The sequence below is a fragment of the Lathamus discolor genome, chromosome Z (genome assembly GCF_037157495.1).
Source record: "Lathamus discolor isolate bLatDis1 chromosome Z, bLatDis1.hap1, whole genome shotgun sequence".
Lineage (NCBI taxonomy): Eukaryota > Metazoa > Chordata > Aves > Psittaciformes > Psittacidae > Lathamus > Lathamus discolor.
Window position 1 is genome coordinate 20,392,775 of NC_088909.1, and position 23,961 is coordinate 20,416,735.

Sequence of the window (23,961 nt, forward strand, 5' to 3'; positions counted from 1 at the left end):
ATAAGCTCTTGGCTAGTTCCTACATATGGTCTACTAGATTTCCATGACACATCTAAACACCAGCATGCTCCACCTACTCAGAGCAGAGCACATGCATCTACTGTTGGTATGAGTTCTAGGCAACGAACTTGAAGTTCCAGCTTTTAACATGCAAATATACAACTTCAGAGAAGAGACTGGGAACTTGCCCGTCTCTGCCAGTAAGCTCTAAAAATATAGTCACTCCCCAGAGCTGGCTTTTATTGAAATGGGAAATAAAAAAACAATCATAAGCACAGTGAACCCCCTCATCTTCTCTTGCTGTCGCGGTTTAAGCCCAGCCTGTAACTCAGAACCACACAGCCACTCCCCTACTTTCTCCCTCCCCAGCTCATGGAGGGATGCTGAGGAGAATCGAAAGAATGTAAGTCCCATGGGCTGAGATAAGAGCAGCCCAGTAACTAAGGTATAACACAAACCACTGCTGCTACCACCAATAATAACGGTAAGGGAAATAGCAAGAGAAGAGAATACAACCGCTCACCGCCCGCCAACTGATACCCAGCCAGACCTGAGCAATGATCTAACCCTTCCAGGTAACTGCCCCCAGTTTGTACACTGGGCATGACGTGCTGTGGTACGGAATACCTCTTTAGCTAGTTTGAGTCAGGTGTCCTGTCTCTTGCTTTCTCCCAGCTTCCCCTCCTCCCTGGCAGAGCATGAGACTCCGGAAGTCCTTGGTTAGACTAAACATTACTTAGCAACAACTAAAACCATTGGTGTTATCAGCGCTGTTCCCAGGCTGAAAGTCAATACCACAGCACTGCACCAGCTACTAAGAATGAGAAAAATGACTGCTACTACTGAACCCAGGACACTTGCTTAGGCAAGTATGAAAGTTTTTCTCCTAACCTCAAAGATCATTCGTTGCAGTCCAAAGCAAAAAGTTGACCCAAATGGATTAGTGTTGTTCGGAGATGATGACCTGAACAGAAAAGAGGGGGGGGGGAATATAAAGATTAATGTATGAGGATCAGGAACTCTTTAGGGATGAATAACCACACAGTGATACAACATAAATCACACCATCTTTATCGTGGCTTTTATCAAAAGAAAATAAATCCACATTCCGCAACACCACTGCTAGACTCCCAAGTGAGCCAGTGGATACCTCTGCTTCACGTCACAGAGCCAGAAGTAATCAACAAGTTACTAACGACCTCCACAGGAAAACTCTCTTTCATTTAACTTGAACAGGAAGAACCCTGAAAATAAACAGGTCCATAGGAAGAGGGAAGCACCATGTAACTTCCTATAAGTTACTTTTGTCCTTTGCCAGTCTCAAATCTACTTTGCCTTAGCCTTTACCATATGTATTCCCTATATGTTGTCTACTAATCCACTGGTTTTATCATGTTAAATTACCCTGTAAGATGCTGAAATAGAATAACCCAAATTTTATTAAACAGTGTTTTTCATCACTTGCCCTTCAGTTATTTCTGATACTTCTTGACACACACACATATACATATATAGATGACAATGGCAGACTTCCGCTGACTGCAATGGATTTTAGTTTATAGCCAACAAAGCCCTATAGGAAATACTTATCTTTTGGCCTTTTTTATAACTGGCCAGTTCCTCAGATTGCATGCCTGAGACATCTGAGATGTGCTCAGTAAAGCAAACTGACTGAACTACTTTCTACACCACAGATGAAAAATACAAAAGTTCTAGGTAATCACTATTTCATCTCAGCTGTACTTCACGTGGCTTCTGCTTTAATGATCTTACTGGATAAAACAGGAATAAAGGAGAAGAAAGGGCACAATGATTTAGCAGAAAAAAGGGGGAAATAAAACCCCAAACCTCAAAATCATACGCAAGCCTTTTGAAAATACCTTGTTTGGTGTATCTGAAATAGCTGCAGTATTTTCACAGTACCCATGACTTACACTTGTCCTGAGATAAATCATAGTTTCATATCGTAGAAACAGATAATGCCTATTTAACCAAAGACCCAGCTCAATCTCTGTAGAAACACAGGAAATGTAAGGACTATTCCATCTTCAGTCCGGCCAAAAGAACTGTAGAACAGCCATGTATGTTCATAGAAGCAAAGCTTCATCAGACAGACTGTTCTCATATATACTACACACTGCTGCAGGATGTCACATTGTTGAAATACATGTGACTAGTGTAAAAAAAATAAATCTATTTATTAAACAAGAAGAGAGAGACTGCTTTATATGCTGCTGAGCTCTTCTCTAGATTTTACAGTTGAAGGAATGCTGGAAATGTTTTCATTCTGCATGTCACTATTTCCAATGAGAACAGCTAGCTATTCTTGTTAGCAGCCAAAAAAACTGTAACTTTTAACAGCAAATCAGTGCAAAATAACTAGTGCAATAAACACTCTTCTTCTGCCTAAACTCATCCTCTGTTACCAGTTCAACCCCTGCCAAGCAAAATAAAGATCTTTACCTGTGAAGTACCACTGGCTTCTCTACAGGGTGCCCCAGAAGATCCTGAATACTGTCCCACTGTAAATACATGAAAGACTTTATGTTAAAATGAGGCACATGAACTCTTTTGATCCAGGAAAAGTGTCATACATGTTTGTCCATGGCATGCTCATTTGCCAAATAACACAGAGGTTTCATTTACACATGTATTTTGAGACTGGAGCCCCACTCAGTAGTGGAAACTATCCACTACTAGGTAGGGCTAGGAAATCCTCTCAGGATTTATTCTTGTTTTTATCTCAAAACAGCTTTAAATTAGAATTATTAATAAAAAAAAAAACAAAAACAAAAACCTATGAGTCTTACAGGTAAAACGTAGCTGAAAAGTCTTGTAGCATTTCAGGGACATCTCAGAGAACAAAGCAGCTGTGGGAAACTTCAAGAAAATATCCTCTTATATACTTTCGCAGAGGAAAAAATAGGATTGCTGCTACATCTTCTGAACATCTTCCCTTGATTTAAGTGACAAGTTTGGAAAAGAAGAGGAAGGCTGCACTATTTAATATGCAGTTTTCATGACTCTAATCAGACTTAATAAAAAGCTGCAGTTCCACACACAAGACCGAAGTAAGTCAAAGCACTAAAGCTTTTCAAAGCAATTCAAATTGAAAAGCAAAGAATGGCAGCTTCCAGGTTGCTGACTCCCAATTTTTTCTTCCCAGTATGGGGTCGAAAATTCCCTAAGGAAAGCCTTCAATTTGGTGCCCCAGGAGCCAGGAAAGCAGCACTGACCCTGGCTGAATGTTAACTGTAGAGACTGCCTAACACAGTTTTTGAGAAGTTCTTCTATTTGACACAGCTCTCAAAGATGCAGCAGCAATTGCCAATTGGGGATGTTAATTTAGGTGGTAAATTGAACAGTCTTCAAGGATTCCACTGTCCTCAGGAGGTGTCACACCTGCAGTGACATTTCTGTAACGCCTGCTGCTGCCTGAGAAATATCCCATTATTGGCACCCTTCAGAAGAAAGTGGAAGGGCACTGGACTATCTTGTTAAATAATACATGTCTTCAAGAACTACATTAAATAGAAAAGCTCTGTAAAAATTCTGTTTAGAAATACCTTTTCCAGTCAACATTTAGCCAGCACTGCTACTGCTTTCCCATATGATTTATTTTACTGTTTTATTTATACCTACAGCTAGCTTACAATGCAAAGCATCCAACAATGCAGTTGTTCGGTTTACCTGAAGTATGCTATTACAAACGCCTTCAATCCTTAACAAAATGTTTAAACTACAAAATATACATTAACTTTTGGCCTTCAACTTTTCTATTTTAAAACATGATACAACTGTTACTATTCTCTAAAATGCATTTTAAATTTAGCATAGATCATGTAGATGGTTTAAGAAGGAAAGCAGTTCTGCACAAACTTACCTTGCTGTATGTTGTACATACTTCTGTCTGTGAATCAGCACTGTCTATGAAAGAAAAACAAAAAAACTCTTTATAGACCAGTCTCATGTATAATCCTTTATTTTGGGAGATTAGTTCAGATAGCAGAAGACATACAAGCATCAGATCAGTTCATATACTGAAATTAACCAGCATTTACTAGCAATCGCAACTGTCAACAACATTCATTAAATGCTGGTTAAGGTGATTATACAAACTGCCTATTTATAAGCAAGCTCCAAGTTCTAATACTTCATATGTTTAAGCTGTAATCTTACAGAGAAGAACGCCATCGTAAAAGAAAACATCACAGAATGGTTTGGGTTGGAAGGGACCTCAAAGCTCATCCAGTTCCAACCCCCTGCCACAGGCAGGTACACCTTCCACTAGACCAGGTTGCTCCAAATCCCATCCAAGTTGGGCTTGAACGCTGCCAGGGATGGGGCAGCCACAGCTTCTCTGGGCACCCTGTGCCAGGGCCTCAGCACCCTCACAGGGAAGAACTTCTGCCTAATATCTAATCTCAATCTCCACTCTGTCAGGTTAAAGCTATTCCCCCTTTTCCTGTCCCTACAAGCCCTTGTCCAAAGCCCTCTCCAGGTTTCTTGTAGCCCTTTTAGGAACTGGAAGCTGTTCTAGGGTCTCTCCAGAGCCTTCTCTTCTCCAGGCTGGACAAGCCCAGCTCTCTCAGCCTGTCTCCATAGGAGATGTGCTCCAGCCCTTGCAACATCTCCATGGCATCCTCTGGATTTGTTCCAACAACTCCACGTCCCTCTTGTGCTGTTGCCCCAGAGCTGGACCCAGGACTGCACTGGGGGTCTCCCAGAGAGGAGCAGAGGGGGAGAATCCCCTCCACTGACCTCCTGCTCATGCTTTGGTGGTGCAGCCCAGCATGCGGGGGGATTCTGGGCTCAAGGACACACTGAAGCTGGGTCATGGGGAGCGTCTCATCACCCAACACCCCCAAGTCCTTCTCCTCAGGGCTGCTCTCAACCCATTCTCTCCCTAGCCTGCCATAGTGCAGGGAAATACAGTGCAAAAAAATAGAAAGGAGTGCTAGGGACTGAAAACTACATCTCTTTGTACTAAGTTAACATGCCTAGCACAGCCGTTTATCAAGACCAAACACCCCACTGCATCTGGAATGGAAGCTGGCTAAAACTGACAGCTGGGGACTCAGGCACTGGCAGGCCTGGAATCAGCGAAAACACCTTGTGCTGAACTACACAGCAGGGAGTTAATAAAGCTGCATCAGGCACTCCCACCACAAGGAATAAAATGGGTTCTTCTGTTTATAACCTGCTACATGTCCTGAACATAAGGTTGAGATCAGAAAGGCGAGTTAAAAAAAAAACAAAACAACAAAACCAGAAAACAAAACCCAACCCCAAACCAGACACATTCAGAAGAGATTCATGGTATTACTTGAGGTGAATTAAAAAAAAGGTAGAAATTAACACCTTTGAAGTGCTGCACAACGACCTAAGGGAAAAAAATGTAAAAAGCCAGAACTTTCATGTTTATTCTCTTGGCTGAAGTACAAATCAACTTACACATAAGCTTGTACATAGAGACATTGTTTTTCCAGGTTTCTTTCCTCTATATGCTCAAATTGCTATTGGCAGCCACAGGAAAATTGCACTTTACACAGGGAAGTGCTTTCAGTGAATACCAGTCAGAATGAGAAGACCATCCCTGGCCAAAACCTACCCAGCATCCAGTGTTCCCTGGATAATCAAAATACTCACTTTCCCAGTACACCTGCTAATTATAGAATCACAGAATCATAGAATAGTTAGGGTTGGAAAGGACCTCAAGATCATCTAGTTCCAACCCCCCTGCCATGGACAGGGACACCTCACACTAAACCATCCCACCCAAGGCTTCATCCAACCTGGCCTTGAACACTGCCAGGGATGGAGCACTCACAACCTCCCTGGGCAACCGATTCCAGTGTCTCACCACCCTAACAGGAAAGAATTTCCTCCTTAGATCCAATCTAAACTTCCCCTGTTTAAGTTTTAACCCCTTACCCCTTGTCCTGTCACTACAGTCCCTGATGAAGAGTCTCTTCCCAGCATCCCTATAGGCCCCCTTCAGGTACTGGAAGGCTGCTATGAGGTCTCCACGCAACCTTCTCTTCTCCAGGCTGAAAAGCCCCAACTTCCTCAGCCTATCTTCATACGGGAGGTGCTCCAGTCCCCTGATCATCCTTGTGGCCCTCCTCTGGACTTGTTCCAGCAGTTCCACATCCTTTTTATGTTGAGGACACCAGAACTGGACACAATACTCCAGGTGAGGTCTCACAAGAGCAGAGCAGAGGGGCAGGATCACCTCTTTCGACCTGCTGGTCACGCTCCTTTTGATGCAGCCCAGGATACGGTTGGCTTTCTGGGCTGCGAGCGCACACTGCCAGCCCATGCTCATTTTCTCATCGACCAGCACCCCCAAGTCCTTCTCCGCAGGGCTACTCTGAATCTCTTCTTTGCCCAATCTGTAGCTGTGCCTGGGATTGCTCCGACCCAGGTGTAGGACCTTGCACTTGTCATGGTTGAACTTCATAAGGCTGGCATCAGCCCACCTCACAAGCGTGTCAAGGTCCCTCTGGATGGCATCCCTTCCCTCCAGCATATTAGCCAGACCACACAGCTTGGTGTCATCGGCAAATTTGCTGAGGGCGCATGCAATAATTCTTACAAGGAAAGAAGTCTACCTTGATCACTACAATCTTCAAACAAGGCTCCTCATGCTTTGTTCAGATCACTTACGTGCAGACAGCTGTACACACCTTAGTATCTTGTGGAATCAACAGTACTGTTATATATGCACTTTTTCAAGTAGAGATTTTCAACTGAAAACATACTCTGTCCATAGCACACAGAGCCAACATATTTTGGATGTTTGTTTTCATTCCCAGCTAAACCAGTTTATATTCACTATCATGAATAAGCTTTTCAAGAGCAAGCTCAGCATTAGAGAGTTCACCTGTGGATTGGACAGACCAGCTCAGATTAACACTGCCCTACAGATTCTGAGACTCCAGGTACAAGGTAAGTGATTTTAGCAGAGTGGCAGCATTACAGAAAGTTAGTGATGTTGCAGCTAAATATTCGGATAATCCAAGTAAGTAAACAAGGTGCTGTAAGTAAAATCAGAGAAATGCTAACCTGAAGTTATCTTTTCCACTTAAATATAAACCTAACCCTAAAATTTCTTCTCCGTCTCAATGACTTGCACTGTTAGCATCCTCTGATAATGAAGGATGCATTAGAAATGAAAACTGGTCATACCTCCCCTTTGAGCATGTTGTGGCACATGCCCCCTGAAGCAGGACAACAGATGAACTACTCACCTCGCTTAATTACTAGTGGAATCTTGAATTCACAGCGATGGTAACTGGAAAGTGCAAATTGTCAAGCTATTAGAAACCAGAAAACCCAACATAAACTGCAAAGCACAGACTTGGAGCTCTTAACCAGTTTAATGCACAAAAGTCACATGAAGAATAAAATGAAAATGAGAAAGTCTCAATGCTAAAAATTCTCATTTCCATTTTTTATATCAAAAAAGGCACCAGCCTGGGAACATCCTAAAATTTTCTAAAGGATACAAAAGTTCCTTCAGCACAAATTACTATGCTTTTAGACAGAACAGATAGAGAATACTCAGCTTAGAAACAGTACTATATATTTCTGTCACTAACTGCTTAAATCAGAGAGACAATAATTTATTTTTTTTTAACTCATATTCCTCCTCTGAAGAGTTTATATTTAAAAAGTATTGAAAGTATGTTTTGAAGCATGAGAGAAATTAATTTTTTTTAAATGACTAACTGAAATAATGTCAGCAAAAACCAGCAGCTTACCTACCAGTAAATGGACACTCATCCTCATTCAAAGCTTGCCTCCAGCAAGAGAGTTTGCATGTTACACCTGAACCAAGAACTACCTTACCTCATTTACTGTTTTGAGACACATTTGAGAATATAAAGGCACTTAAAAGTAAAAATAAAATCAAAAATAGAATAAAAAGTGCTAATGATGGCTGGAACCTCCAACAGTTACCAGATACCAAAGACACTTGGGAAAAAATACTGCAATTCTATAAAGGGAACATAAAATTTCTTTTTTGGGTGTTTTAAAAATACTCTTTAAGAGATCAATTCTTTACACTCACATGTTGAAGTTGTAATGACCAGGATAATTTGTATGCAGGACAAATTTCTTCACTTTGTGAGTGTTTGCATCAAAGAGAATATCCTGTTGAAGAATAAACAAACATACATGAAACAATCTGGACAGAAGAAGGTGGCTTTTCCCAAATGAACCTGAGATTAGTTACCATAGTACCTGTATGCAGTGGCATGTGTCTATCTTATTGGAACTGAATGCACTATGAAAAGTAGTATTTGAAAACAAAACTACTGGTAAATTAAAATAAATATACATCTCCTCCCGCACTCAATTACAACTGCAGTTTCATTTGCTAATGTTGGCATATTTCCTAGGGAGGTCTTGTTCTGTATATTCTTCAAGGTAACATGGACTAAAGCAAAACCTAAGGACATGAAGGTTGAACTGCACCCACAGCTTGGCTAATTTCCACATGGGTGTTCTGGGCTATTCATGGATATTCTCAGTTCCATGGGACAGAGGCAAGTGTTTCAGAAACAACTAATGTATCTATGCATTAGGCATGGCAGAGGGAAAAAACCTAAGAATGCAAAACGCAAACAAGGAGACCTCCATCCACCGGTGGAGGAGAGAAAACGTTACTGTTTGAATTTGCAAGTGCTAGAGAAAAGGCAATATTATTTTTCATATGCAGAGATTTCTAAGGCAGCAATCAAGACACTGCAGTCTCTCATTTCCCACAGCCTTTGGCCTTCTAAAAAGATTGTCATGTAACCAAATCAAAACTTTATATGAATGTGCATAGGGAAGCTTCCCACTCACCAGTCCAAGTGTGAAATAATTGAAGAAGTAGTCATTGCACTTTGATGGGACCTGCTTATGGGGTGAGGGTGAATGGATTTTCATCTGCAAGAAACACGTTTTTCAGATGTATTTAATACCTCTCATACATATTTAATAGCTCTTACAAAGCTATTAACAACATTAACAACATCCCTACAGCCAGACTAAACACCACAATCTCATTTGAAGCCCTTGTTCTAATACATAAGATATTGTGCTTCATGAGACATCATGAGCTGCTTGCAGTGGCACAATGACACGAGCTTTTCTCTCTATCTGAAGTAAAAGAGTTATTCAACTTATAACATATATATAATGTATAAACATTAGGAAAGGAACAAATTATATGCTGAAGATGTTACATAAAACATAATTCAAAAATTAAACAGTACACACTTGGTAAGGTTCGGATGGATTCAAAAGTGCTCAAATTTAATTTTTTTTTTTTTTTTGGTGGGGGGGTGGTTTGGTTAGGGTTTGGGTTTGTTTTTTAATTTAAATAGATTTGCATTAAATTAGCTTTAGAAGGCTTTTAAATAAACAAGTTATATAACTGTTCAGCCTTTTCTATCATACATCAAGTGAACCACTCATTTGTACTGCATGGCAGTTTAATTTCACTGGCCTTGCAAAACACAGGCCCTGCAATTAACCTGAGACATGGCTGAAGAGAGATAAAGTCCTGCACCTGAATGACTCCCCTCACCTTATCTTCAGACTTGTAGAAGACTTTGTGGGGAGACCCCAAGGTGCTCAGCACGTCCTGGCATGAATCGCCGAAATACACACAACGCTCAAATACCCGCATCTTTGCATCGGCTAAAACACCCGGGCCACAGCCTGAGGAATGGAAAACAACTCAAAATTCATCCTTCCTGATCAGAAAACCAGCAACAAGTCAATTCCAAAAGTTCAGTATTCCTCTATTCACAAGCCAAAACAGCTGTGTTCTTCAGAAACAGTACCAAGCTACATTTAACCTTTTGTTTTTCATCAGGTTAAACACTTCTTACCAAAATGATGTCTTGAGTGTTGGACAGATCCCCATCTTAAACTCCAGCTTTAGCAGTGCTATCTTCCCTTCCTTGCCATTCACACGAACATCGCCCTTTTTCCTAGCCCATCTCAATTTGATCAGCTGGTTATTTGCAGTAAGTTCCAGGAATTATTTCTATCCCTAAAATACTCTACTTCAGCAGCTAGAGATCTATCTCCAGCTAAGTAAACCTATGAAGTGAAATTCCTCATCCACATTAACTGTACTGGAAAACATACATCCTTTACTCAGGATTCACATAGCTTATTGAATCAATTGCAAGTGTGTTCCTATGCAAACAATGTTGTAAAGGGATCTTACTGAGTAGCCATTACATTCCTGAATTATTTTACCAGAAACGGAAGCATCTTACAGTTTGTAATCCCATTTGCTTTCAAGAATGCAGCATCTTACAAGAATACACGCACAGCTATGCAACAGTTACTGCAAAATAAAGGATAGGGTCTAAACACACACTTAGCTTTCCACACTATGCACTATTTATGTAGCTAGTTATCTAGTAAGATAAATCAGAAAAATCCGATTAAATCATCCTTGATTTCTTTCAGAAGAGATGCTAAAAATTAATATACTTGCAGAGAAACTTGTGCTTGAACAGGCATATAACATTTTACAAAGCAGTTTCTGCAACTTCAGCAAGATGTGTGCGGACTACTCCTCTGCAAGATTTAGTCTGAACATTAGTGATATATTTTAGTAGTTATTTTATTGACATTTCCTTTGAGCTGCATATATATTAACTGAACTTGACACTCTACCTTAGAAATGTCCAATTTCTCAAAATCATTTATATTAGTATGATGTTATAGCTAACTTCTCCCCTAGTACATGAGGATATATGTTCCCTGTCCTAGGCAGCTCTCCATTATCTTCCTCTGTAAAGACAGAAACAAAGTAACTTGAAAGCATCTGCTCCCTTGTAATTAATAATTTTTTATTCTTTACATTAAATCTTCTCCTTTTTAACTTTTGCACATTGCAAGAATATCCCAAGTGTTTCCTCATTATACATACAGCTATAGCCAGAACAGGTCAAAAGCTGAGCCTGCTAATGAAAATTAGTAAAGACATCTCATTTTTTTCTTGAAAACATTGTCAAGTCTCAAGCTCTGGTAACTGAACATGACTCCCTTGAGGTCACTGTATCTTTCCCTAATTTCTGAGCACCCCCCACCTCTGAAAGCATACACAAGGAGAAGGCACTCATCAGCTTCTATCACTTCCACTGCTGTCTCTCACAACAAATGAAAACAGAATTGAATGTGCAGTCTAGGGCTGCAGCATTGATGCAGTCTCTTGTTGGTATTTTTAAAAGCCTTCCAGAATTAATCACAAAAATAACAACACCACAGAGCTCACTGGAACCTCAGAAACTGCACATGTACCTAAGGTTTATTGATTTCTCATGGTTTTTCCAGTAATGTGATTGCATCTGTTTTATTCTACACATACACCTGGAGACAAATTCCTTTTCTGCAAAAAGACTCTAAGGACTTGGAACTATTGAGGACAGGGCTATGGTCCTCTGTGATTTCTCCAGGGCAAGGGAAACATAGCAGCAGGCAGATTCACCCTCACAGGAGTTTCATTGAGTTTTGTTTCACTAGTTCAAAATATTTTGTTTCAATGTATCAAAATAAGGTACAGAGAACATTTAGAAATGGCTTGTAATATCATCACAAATAATTTATACAAGTTTAGCCCTCTTTTCCTGAGAAAAGCAACCAATTTCATATTCTGAGTGTAACCAATACCTGCAGTGAGGAGGCGAAGCCGTAAACCTGAGGGTCCAGTTCCATCTCTCAGAACATCGACATTCTCAGCATACACGTTACCAAGGAAACAGCTGAGAGGCATCAAGGGAGCCCTGAAAGCAATCATATAAAATGTACATAGAATTCACTTAATCTTCAAATTTCCTACTAACAAGCTGGTATCAGTTCCCTGGAACAGAGCACATTAATTTTGACAAAGCTGCATTTAGCTCAGGCTGAAGACTGAAAGTGGTATCAAACACAAGGATCAGAAAATCTGGGGAAAAAGGAAGGGGAACGAGACGCCACTCACATGCAGGACCTCTACTGGTAATGAAACTAACAGCAGGTTTCAAAGATTCTGGGAATTAAAGAAACTGCATCTAGGCCGCCTATGAGGATGTGTCATCTCAGATTTCTCCTTGGGAAAATGGAAGTTACATAGCTTCTAAGGATACCTCCTCCTTGAACTAGGCATATCACTCAAATAGAGGAGAAGAGCCTTCCCTGTGATGTTCTCGGGGAGGTACTCCATAGCCCAGAACATGCAACCAGCTTGTGCAGGTACACTACATTTAATTGTGCTACTTTACTGGGAAAGTTACACCTTAATTCAATTAAAATAATATTTGAAAAATTAATAACAGACCCAAGTAAGATATTTTCAGTGGAAGGGATTCTATTTTGTATATTAGTTTGTATATGCCCTACAAGTTTCACTTATGTGAATTTCTCCTCTGTGTGAATGACAAGTCAGGTTTTGAGCTCTCACGCACACATATACTTCCAAGCCCCATACGACAATTAGTGCTCTTGCTGAACCCACCATGCTACAGACAGGCAGAGACAACATTATTTTCCCAAAGTGCACTTATTTCTAACTAGGAGACAACATCTGCAGAAACAAGGTTCCCCCCCTTCTGAACAGTAGCCCAATCATGTGTTAATCTACTCCTGTCATTAAAACACAACTGTCCCTGCAAAAGCTACTACCTTACCAGTCTGGGTATTTATAAGCTGAAAGGAAGAATTTACAGAAATCCTTTCCATTGAGTAGGGAACCCCAGGAGCAACATTTTTAGAAAGAGCAAAAATTAAAAGACAACAGAATACAACACAATAGAAAACATTAACCATATTAATATATAACTATTCCATTAGTAATAATGCATGAAAATCAGTTTCCTCAGAGCAGTAAATTCAGTCAGGTAACTGCAAAGATATTTAATCTATGGCAGATTATGCATATGGCTTATGACTGAAAATACACATTTCATTATTTCTGTACAGCAAGAGAGTTTAAGACCCTCAGCAGGACTCTGCCATGACATAAATAATGCCAACACACTACAAAATTACTGACCGCCTACACGAAGTTTGATTTGTCTAGGGAGAGGCCATTAGCATGCAAACGCAACCTAGAGTAAGAATAGCCTAACCACAACTCGTACTAGATTCACTAATTTCCTCCTTTACTTAATGAATTCATTCTCAGGTCAATGAATAACCTACGACAGCAGAGCCAAGATGATTTTATAGCAACATAAATCAACGTTTGGTTATAACGTCTGGAGACGATGCCTATGGAAATTCAAAAAAGGTTAGTATCTAAAAGCATTCTGCACACTGTCAAATTCATGGGAGACCAAAACTGAACTAAAAAAAGCGTATGACTGCATTTAACATTTGCAAAACCCTCAATAAATGAGGAAGAAAAAGCGTATTCTAACTGATCAAAATGGCACAACCAGCTGTACCTACTTGGTATCCTGCAGACTGTTTCCACTGTAGATGTACATGCGTTTCACAGTCGCACCATGTGGAATTTGCAGAGAGGCCAGACCATGGGCAAAGTTAGGCTGTGGACATACAAAAACATTCTTGTTACGTGACACAGTAGACTCTTGAGCTCAAAGTTATTAATTACATTATAAATACAGCATATGCTTAGCAATTTAGATAAGTCTCTAGCCAAAGAACAAGAGGGAAAAACCAACAACAAAACCCCTTCTCAATGGTGTTCCTTCACATTACACCACTCCTGGATTCTGCCGCTGGGGTGGAACACTCAGTATATTTATCCACCAAAAGATGGCACTAGTCTGACAATCAGCCATGGCACGCAGCCTTAATTCAAGTTTGCTTGCTCTCTTCACTGGCTATAAGGGTATTTGCACTGATACACTGTATTTAAGTTCTCAGAAATTGGCTGTCTTAGAGGTAAAACTTCTTTTTTGTCGCCCACTGCATTAATTTTTGCCTTTTAACATCTCTGCTGATTTGTAAAATGCGTTTATCTGATGAACAGAGGCTCATTCATTAAATAGATTTTCTGCTCTCCTTACCATCACATTCTTCCATGTACTGTTTTGATTGGGATTTTGAGTGCTCTCATTAAATCAAAAGTGTGCTGAGGAAATCAGATTTATTCTTCTAGTATATTAAGAACTTATTTCCTTCAACTCTGAAGATGACAGGACCTTCTTCAAGACCATCAACATAATTTTCTGTCCTGTGCAGTGAAGTAAGTTTTGTGACACAGTGAACAAAACCAAGATGCCCAATATTCAAACTATTATCCTGGTCTACTTTAGCAGGACATCACAAAGTAAACACAAAATGTTATTCTTAGAAAAAGAAAAAAAAAAATAACCTAGAGCAATGACTTTCACTGCCTTAGGTGTTTGGAAAGGAATCTGCACTATTTGGCAAACCTAGACATGCCCCGATTTCAAAACTCTTTCTGAACTTGCCCACAGCAAAACTCAAACACAGCTTTCTAAAGTGGTCAGGCTTAAGATTATATTTTAACATACTTACATCTTAGCAACAGAGAAATCTTCTCTAGAGCCATGGAAGCACCTGAGCCATATGAGCCTCATTTCTTAACAGAGACAGTGTGAGCACAGGCTTTCATGTTCTCACCTGCAGTTACCAGCTACATAAACAGCCCAGAGTTTTCCTCAGAGCTTTTTCATTTCCATAAGGAGAGGTTACACTGCTTTGCTAATGAGTTCCTGTACAGTCCTCTCTGAACTTGCAAGATTTTGAGATCTTCAAATTTCATTTCACTCTTCAGTCTTTCCTGTTTGTTCCTCCCTGAAAGTCTTCACAAATAGCTGTTCTCCCTGTGGACTGTTTCATACTACCTTTTTCTACCGATTTATAATCCTGGGGAAAATTTTGCCTTTCACTCTGTCCAAACATTTTACTAACCCCATTTGATCAACTGGATGAAAGGCCTGAAAATGGGAGAGTATTTTCTCCTTAAGAACTGTATCATTCCCAAGAACCACACTATTTTCCTCTCAAGGCTTATTCACACCAAGCATTCCATAACTATCCCTATTTTCTCAGATAATTGAGCCATACACCAAAACAAGACATGCAGATGCACTGGCCAGAACTGATTCTAGCAGTTTTATTTTAACATCTTTCAGCTCTCAGACAGTCCTGTAATAAGCACAGAGTTGGACTCCCTGATCCTTATGGGCACCCTGCAATTTGAGATACTTTATGATCTTCCCAGATCTTTGGTATAGCAATTCACTTTCTTAGCAGCTCAGCTATTAATTTACAAATGCCTTGGGAACTCTTGTGCAAAAGGCAACTACTCTTTGATGGGACATTCTATTTTTGACGTACTAGGTTTCTATTTACTTTCCAAAAGTCCTGAAAACCAGATGACCTTCACAACTGCTAAATAATAACTTCCCCTGGTTACCTACTCCCTGCTCTCTCACATATCAACACACAACTACTTAAGTACCAGGCTGTAACATGAAACATGTCATGATGCTGGTCAATTTCTCCCACTTTGTTTTGGCTCTTTATATGTGCCTTTTTATTTTAATACCATACCGCATGTGTTCATTTTAACTGGTAAGGGTAATACAACTGAGAGCCTTTCCATCCTCACACAAAAGTGATACATACATTTTTGTTAGCATAGGTGGAAATCACAGAGACCTCATCTTGTTTCCACTACAGACAGTGATTTCCACAGATTTCACATAACACAACAACATGTTCAATTATTAAGTAACTCATTTGAACATCTGGTGAACATGCAAACAGGCACTACAAATAAAGCTCATTCATCTGGCTTTCTAAAACCACTCATGCTGAAGGACACTTAAGATGAAAATGTATTTTATGAACTCTACCCTAGATCAGTTACATAATCACTTTGATGAGATTTAAAAATATCTGATAAAAGAACAGCCTTCCAGTTGATTGCTTAATATTTATGTATTTGCACAGACAGCACTCTCATTTTTAGCAGACTCCTTTCAGCAACAGAATTGCTAGTCCCAGTTCACGATGTAAGCAAACCCTCTAAGCATATGCCTTCTGCTAAAAGGAAGAAAATTTTTAACTTCAAAATGATTGCATAAGAGCATAAGAATAAGAACACAACTGAGGAGTCAAATTCCTTCCAAATCACTGGTTTCTTCTGCTTGCAGGCGAGACATGTAGCAGGTGTTACTTTGCAAGTACCATAGAGGCAAAAAGACTATCCATTAACTAAGAAAGATTGCTGACCTCGTACTTCGGGGTTTCAGTCCAGGAGTCTAACTGAAAAGAAAATGAGAGTCCTCTGAAATTGAGGTGAAAGAGCTGCTCAGCTGAATTATACACTAAAAGGGAAAAGAAAGTAAACACAGTTACCAAAATGAACTAAGAATTCTCCAGTTCAGATTTAACAGCACTTTCACCACCTCAATGAATTTACTACATCTCAAAATGCAGGAGGAACACAGTTACACAGGACAATTAATAGTTTTGCTTTTAATTTCTTGCAGTAGAAACATGGCAATAAGAGAAACTCTAGATTCATTAGAGCTGGCTAGGCAAGCCTGTAGGCACAAGCCTATCCCTAATGATACAATTATACAATACGGCACAATCAATTACACCTTAATATTCCTAAAGTAGTTTAAATAGCCACTAAGAAGTGCAAACCAATTCTATTCACTGTTACGTGAAACACTTGGACAATATTAACCTGAATAGTCTTTTTAGACCAATGTGTTCAGAGCACTGATAAATTTCATATTTCATACCACTGAGAAACACATTCCCAAGAAGGAGCTCACAGGTACCCACCTACCTCTCTTCCTAGCAGAGACCTAGCCTGTGCGTCCCAGTTCAGCTAACCACGTTCCCAAGTAACATGGCACAAGAAGGAAATGCTTCCTACACACAGGTTCTAGACCATATACAGTGGTAATTAAGCATAGTGTCCGATAGGTCAGCTTTTACAAAGAGCAGTAACAAACCAGAACACACACAGACCTCCAGCTGTCATCACTTCACGAGACCTCCTAATTTACTCCAATAAACTGCACAACATCAACTACAAGCAGCAATAGAAGTCATGCCAGTACTTGTCTAACGAGACATGCTGGTTTGTGAGACTGCAGAAAGCTTAAAAACAATCCCAGCAGACTGGGAGCTTGGGAACAGTTTTGGGATTGATGCTCTCAAACTTCAACCTGCGTTCAGTAGCCGCAACAGGGAACGCAATGTTCTTGTAACACACAGAAGCTGGTTCATTTGCAAAACAGTTTGAAAACAGTAGAGGCTGAAGAACAATAAAGAAACGCTCCAACAACAGAAGCTGCTTTTTTCCACTTCACCAAGGGAAACTGAATTAATATTCCCTTTTCCCTTACAATTTTATATTTAAGATGACATAGAGAGAAAAATGCATATAAATATATATTTCCCCCCCATCCCAAAGTGCCTTTCAAATGTTCGACTTAAGAGGCATGCCACAAGATGTCTAGACAATGCCAGACCACCCAGGATAGAAAAATAATAGTTGAGCAATAAGCATTAAGCTTTCAAACGTAATCATTTGTCTTTTCTCTAGAACGTGGTGGCTAAGAGCATTTTCCCTGATTGTCACTCAAAGGAAACCATGTGGGGAGGGGGAAATGTTTTGATCAGCAGGAAAATTACACAAATCTCATGTGATAAATTATGATGCATCTTTTCCAAAGACCACAGCCAGCCGGATAAGTGTTTTTCCCCTAGTCATGCCAAGTGCGATATCTGATTATACAAATCGCATCAGTTCCCATCCCCTGCAAAGTTTGTTGATGCTTAGGCTTAAAGGGCAAGGAATGTTTTTATCCTTAGGAAGTTCTCTCGTATCTCCCTCAGGACCGTACGTCACAACCACAGGGCTGAACAAGGTAAGCCTTTTTATTTCATTCTTTTAATTTATTGATTTTCTACACAGGTACCCTGCAGATAGGAGCAGAAAGACTGCTGTTTTGCTGCTGCACTCTGAGTGAGGGTAAGGGAGACAGTTTACCTTCCAGGCCACCAACACCAGCAAGACTTTTCCAGCACCTCAGGGGAGCCTGGGCAACCTCTGAAGTCTCCTGGATTTACAGATGTAGAAGACAGGACCCCTCCATCCTTGCAAAGCCACTGTGGCAGGAGCAAAGGGTGCTTTTTATTTCTACCTTATGACTTCAGTTCCACAGCCCTCATCTAAGCTGAATGGCACTTCAGCAAACAGCCACATCCACGAGGACTCAGAGCAGCATGTGATTTCAGCAAAACCACTGGCAAGAACAAATGTCTCCCAGCAGGAGATCAGGTCAGAGAATCATGGGCATCTGGGATCAAATCTTAGTTTTGACAATGCTATTGACCTCCAAAGTGGTCATATTTCAATCACCCCCATGACAAAGACACTACAATGTTTCATACTAACATTAGCCAAAAAGTAATGAAGCTGGCTGCAATTTTCCTGATGCCTTTTTTTAAAGCCACTGATTTGGCAAACCAAAACTGCTTACTGAATGTCGGTTTCAGCACAAAATTGTTGCTAGCTTTTTGCAATACGTTTTGAAACTCCCACTGCATCCTGTTCCAGGAAAGCTCTGCAGCAACCGCCTTAGGTTCAAGTGAAAGACAACATTTGGTTTGAAGTTCTAGTGGAGGTTAACATAGAGATAAACAACAAAAGACTTCAAGTTAAAGAGCTTGCATTGGGGTTTTGGAGGAGTACTAGTACAGAGGAGAAGAGGAGTGGTTATGTCATACTCTCATCCATGAAACCTCGCATCTGGTACTTTGGTCACATTAAGAGGAAAGTTTCCCACCTTTCTGTCCTCACCCTAGCTCAAATTTTCATGGGATGGCCATCATCCCTCCCACATGCTGAAAACCACTGTTTTCTGCCTTTTCTGTTTCAGAAACCTCAAAGAAAAAAAAAGTTATCAAAACTTGCATTCCATGATACAGTTCAAACTGTATCATATTATGACAGGCAGCTTAAAACAGAGCATTTACTTCTGCTAAATAGGATGCTAATGGAAGATACTGAACTTCCAATGAAAAAACTGAATAAGCAAATGCACTAGTGTAGTGATAACAGAGGCAACATTTTAATAAATACATTTTCGTATCTATATGCCACTGGATGAAAAGATGTTATGAAAAACTACCATCAGATGCAGTAAGTGTACAAGTTTTCTTAATTGAATATGACAGGCGTACAAGATCTGGCAAACTGAGCATGAGGACATGTGGTGCCAATCTATGTTCTAAGCGCTTATACGCAATTTTACGTGGTAATAAACCATGCTCTTCCTATCATAAGCAATGCTTACAGCTGAGTAGGTCTTTTTATCATTCACAATATCACAATTCTGCAAGCACTTAAATTCTAAATATTTGCAAATAAACCATCAGTGCTTATAAACTGTCAAGGATATGGAACCACTTTCACCGTTTCTAAATACTACATGCTTTCTTGTACAGACTAGTTCCATAACAGATCTAGCTATAGACCTCAGAGTTTCTGACTAAGAGGAAATGACCGAAGTGAAGTTTAAAAATGCCAAGTCTGGTCCTTGGAATATTATGACCAGAAATCGTCCAAGCTTCATTTATCTCCATCTGATATTAATCTACTACAGCAGGCTTTTATGTAATGATATTACTTCAGCCACATGACCCTCCACAGTTAGTAAATCCTATTCTGTAATGTGCAAGAGATTGTCTGCAGAGAACAGTGACAAAGACTGGATATGCAGCCACCATCAATCACAAAGAACACCAGCTTATTTGGCATCAGCCTGACTACTGCAAATCGACTGGGTTAAGCTAAAAATAGAAAGTGATGCTCTAAAAAGGGCATCTTGCCTGTATGGAGTTAATCTTTCTTGTTATGCCAGTTTCTGGCTCCAGTTCTTGAGGGTTCCTGAACAGTTTAATTCTAAATATCCTCTTCAAAGTTTCACCACTAGCCTATTTTCATTACCTAACAAACCCCTGAAATACACTTTTCATTTTCATATGTAAACAAGGAGCTTAAAGACAGTCTTTTTCCGGTTTCAGAGCTGGTGGACAGCCAAGAAGCTGTGAAAGAGTCAGAGTGGGTTCAGCCAGGTTAATTAAACTTATCCTGGCTCTGGTTATGCTGCACGTGGGCTGGCTTCACACCTCCCCAGTGCTCCCAGTAACAGGAAGGACGTGCAGGGAAAAGCAAGCCAGCTATACATAGGCTCAGACTTGATCCTGCCTTAGCAGGGGTTCAACCACATTCTCAAAGCTTTGAAGCCTGAGCCCTGGCTGACACCAAGCAGAGATCAGCGCAAATATATATACATATGGTATAGTTAATCCCTAAGGACACGTGGAGCTGACCATGCATAAAAATGTAGGAAAACAGCAGTATCAACAACAAAGCTCACTGTTTTCTGGTACTGGCAGTTCAAACCACATCATTAATGATATCTGAACACACCATTCTGTGCCAATGACTCTCTGCCTCACTACTGCACTTCCAGAAAGCCACAATTAAGTTTACAGTACATATTACATGGTATCCCAGCTATAAGAATACAACCATTCTGGAACACAACTTCTGATCATTTGACAACAGTTTCTACACATTTCTCTAGGCAGACATACAGGAAAGACTTCCTAGAAAGAAGCCTGTCAATCTAGGTGAGCTTCTCAAATACTTTGGCTTACCTCCTGGATGTGTTGCTCCAAATGACTGATCAATTTGTTCTATGGTTGGAGCAATTGCCTGAGAGTTAAAATGGACACCACTGAAAAAGAAACAAAATTAATCTGCCTTAAGAATACTGAATGGATACTGTAGACATTTACTAACGGCAATACTGCATTGAAATTGGAAGAAGTCTCCAAGACAGAAGGAAAGAGTAAACTGGTAATTTAACCAAGTGCTACGTTCAAGAAAGGATGATTGTCTACATTCCTTTTTGACTGTTATTTTGCTTGGATTTGTCTGGGTTTGTTTTTTGTTCTTTTAACAAGAATAACTGAAAAAAATTAATTCAGGATTAATAAAATTACAAAAACCAGTCACTGTAATCAAGAAGAAACCATGGGAAGTCTTAGATCACTTACCAATATTTTAACTTCACCTTAGTCAAGTCATAAACTTCAATCACCTGAAACACAGGAAAAAAACATTACCATACTTCACACATCTGCAAATCATTGAGGCAAATTCCTGTCAAAAGGCAAGACTAGTTAGTGCTGCTCACTCACGTCCTTAACAGAATTCTGCTAGCATAAATCACACTGAGACACCTTAAACTCCAAAAACTGACTCAGCAACAGAAACAAGCACTGAAAAACAACTGTGGGTTCAGTACAGGACATCCAGATCCTGTGTAAATCAGCACTGACCTGCACAAAGTAATCTTTGCACTAATGCATCAGCATCTTATGTCTGCAAGTAAGTCCAAAAGAAGCTAATAGCAAAGGTTAGCTAATTAGAGAATGCTCTAATGAATGTTAATCAGTAGGCCATTCCTTGGGTTACTCCTATTACCCTGAAAAACGCCTGGCTGCACTGTTCTAACTTTCCAACTCCTTCTGAAGTAAAAGATGAACATGGCAAGACTAAGTAGTATTCCATTTCAATACTATATACAGGTACCTAGCAATTTCCCCAAGCATTATGGAAGATAATCAGAAGAGCAACCCACAAATAATCAGAGCAAGCCATAATAGTTAGTTCTGATATTTATTAAGTATTTTAGACCTTATTGAATATTTTGAGGAGCTCCACTCTCCGCAGATATTAAATATTGATTTTTTGTTCTGAATATATTACTGCAAACATGTATCTGAGATTTATTTCCTATGATTTTTACATGACTGCTGCTGGAGCTTGAGGCTTGACTGGGTTTTAGGCAGATCATTTTCAGCAAGTAACTGTGGTTAAGCACAAACTTCTTTCACCCTATGTATGTGTTGCTGTGTCAGCACGAAAATGAAAACATGTAGAGTACCTAGTAACTGCTGTAAAGAAAAGGTAGAACACTCTTTATTGTTTTGTATATTCTAGCTGAAGCAAGAATAGAAAGAATTCCCGAGGGCGCTTGCTACCAAATGTGACTTTAAAGCCTAAAACTACCACCAGCTAAGAAGGAAGTATTGGTCTGGGGAGATACCCAGCAAGTAACCCTAAATAAAACAGCTTGCCGTGTTTAAATCACCATATATATGAAACAATAAAAATTAAAAAAAAAAAATAACAAAATAAAAATTAACATTTAGCAGTACACTGTTGACTCACAAAAAGTTGGAAGAGTTCTCTGAAGCACTCTGTTTTCTCAGAAGCCCACACATTTCAGGATATAAGCAACAAGCAAAGTACAAAGCAAGTAACAAATGAACATTCTGGCAGAACATAAAAAAGCAGCAAACAAATATTTCTTCTCAATAAATATACTTTGAATTATGCTTCTTGGAAAAAAATGGTTATCCAGTATTGTTATACAAATGCAGTTTGACATGTCCAGGTTTCCTTTTCTGCACAGCTTGTTAAAAACAAAGGCTACTATTATGAAAAGCTAGGAATGATTCTGGGGTTTTTTTGTGACCCTGCACACCATCCCCCCCCCACCCCGCACACCACTCTCAGCCCCCAGAATTCCCCATCCCTGTCCTGGGCATTCCTGAAGTGAGAAGTATTAAAGAAATTGAAATGGGACATAGCACTAAAAAAGGATTTATTTTTTAAACTACAGAAGCTACAGTGACAAAAGTGTTAATGTGATTCTATGTGCAGAGGAACAGAACCTGAGAAGACTAAGGATTATTCAGTGATGGGTTTACTATATAGCCAGAAGGCAAGTGGTTTAAATGAGTAAAACCTGACGCTTTGTCACACTCACTGTTAACTACTACAGAGTTAAGACTCAACCAAATGTTCAGGTTACTACTAACCAGCAATAACAGACCAACACTGTGAAATCTAACTCTTTTTCCACCCCAGAGGGAGTGTGTGTGAGAGACCTTGTTGCTAAAATTCATAGCAATGTTTTCAGAACCTGATCCTGCATCTGCTCCTTCCCATTAGCTCACATAACCTGCAGTGCTCTGGCTGCTGAAGTCGAGTATAGAGACTATACACAAACCTTACTCCCTCTCTCAAAAAAAAGAGCAGAAACTTTTCAGGAGTATTTCCACGGCTTTATTCCTGCACCAGCTTCTTTGGGTCTGTCAAGATTTCCCACTTCAGTAGCCTGTATTTCAACCTCTTTTCCACAATCAAATGTAATAGCAAGTGTGTATTAAATAAAAACACCAAACGTCACACAAAACAAACAAAAAAAAAACACAAACAAACAAACAAAAAAATATCCTGATTTTTCCAGTGCTGCTGAGCAACACTGAAGAGAGTCTCATACAAACCTGAAAACAGGCATTTTTTTTATTCTACAGCTACAGCTGTATTCTACGGCTATTCTTTAAGAGGTCCTGTTGCTCAATTCTGAACTGATCCCACAATTTCTTCTATAAAGCTATCTGAAAACTATAAAGTTTTCACAGCACTGTATGCATTTGCAGTGCTTTACTCTTCATAGTTAAACAGAGGTATCATTAGACCACTGAACCACAACATACCAGGAAAGATTGGTTTGGTTGTTTTGGTTGTTAAAATACCTGAACACACATACCAGAATAAGTTGTTTTTCTTTCTTTAAAACAAATTAAAAAAAAAAACACTGCGGAGAAAGGTGAGAGGAAAAGCTCTAGCACAGAACACTAGATGTTGAAATGATAAAATCCAGACCCTCAGACAGTGGAGCTGAAGAGATATGGCATACACTAGTCAGAGCACATCAAAAACACTACAAGACTGCAACACTTCAAAAATCATCAATAAGCAAGCCAGCCACCTGAAGTGCTATGTCAGTTTTGAGTTCAGTTTCCTTAAGAATTAGGTATATTTTGGAAAGGCTTTGTACAGCAGGTGTA

General features: G+C 39.7%; 1 protein-coding gene across 2 annotated transcripts in view; it reads right to left on the reverse strand.

The window, feature by feature from the left end:
• Positions 1 to 23,961, reverse strand: part of PHAF1 (phagosome assembly factor 1) — a 36,775-nt gene that overhangs the window by 2,139 nt on the left and 10,675 nt on the right. For both annotated transcript variants that reach the window (XM_065662192.1, XM_065662191.1), the window contains exons 5-16: positions 21,094 to 21,137; positions 20,692 to 20,771; positions 16,234 to 16,328; positions 13,450 to 13,547; positions 11,689 to 11,801; positions 9,584 to 9,717; positions 8,857 to 8,940; positions 8,078 to 8,160; positions 7,254 to 7,297; positions 3,884 to 3,927; positions 2,464 to 2,522; positions 892 to 964 (exon numbers count right to left, since the gene is read on the reverse strand). In XM_065662192.1, the coding sequence (XP_065518264.1) occupies positions 892 to 964; positions 2,464 to 2,522; positions 3,884 to 3,927; positions 7,254 to 7,297; positions 8,078 to 8,160; positions 8,857 to 8,940; positions 9,584 to 9,717; positions 11,689 to 11,801; positions 13,450 to 13,547; positions 16,234 to 16,328; positions 20,692 to 20,771; positions 21,094 to 21,137 (951 nt within the window). The remainder of the gene's footprint in view (positions 1 to 891; positions 965 to 2,463; positions 2,523 to 3,883; positions 3,928 to 7,253; positions 7,298 to 8,077; positions 8,161 to 8,856; positions 8,941 to 9,583; positions 9,718 to 11,688; positions 11,802 to 13,449; positions 13,548 to 16,233; positions 16,329 to 20,691; positions 20,772 to 21,093; positions 21,138 to 23,961) is intronic.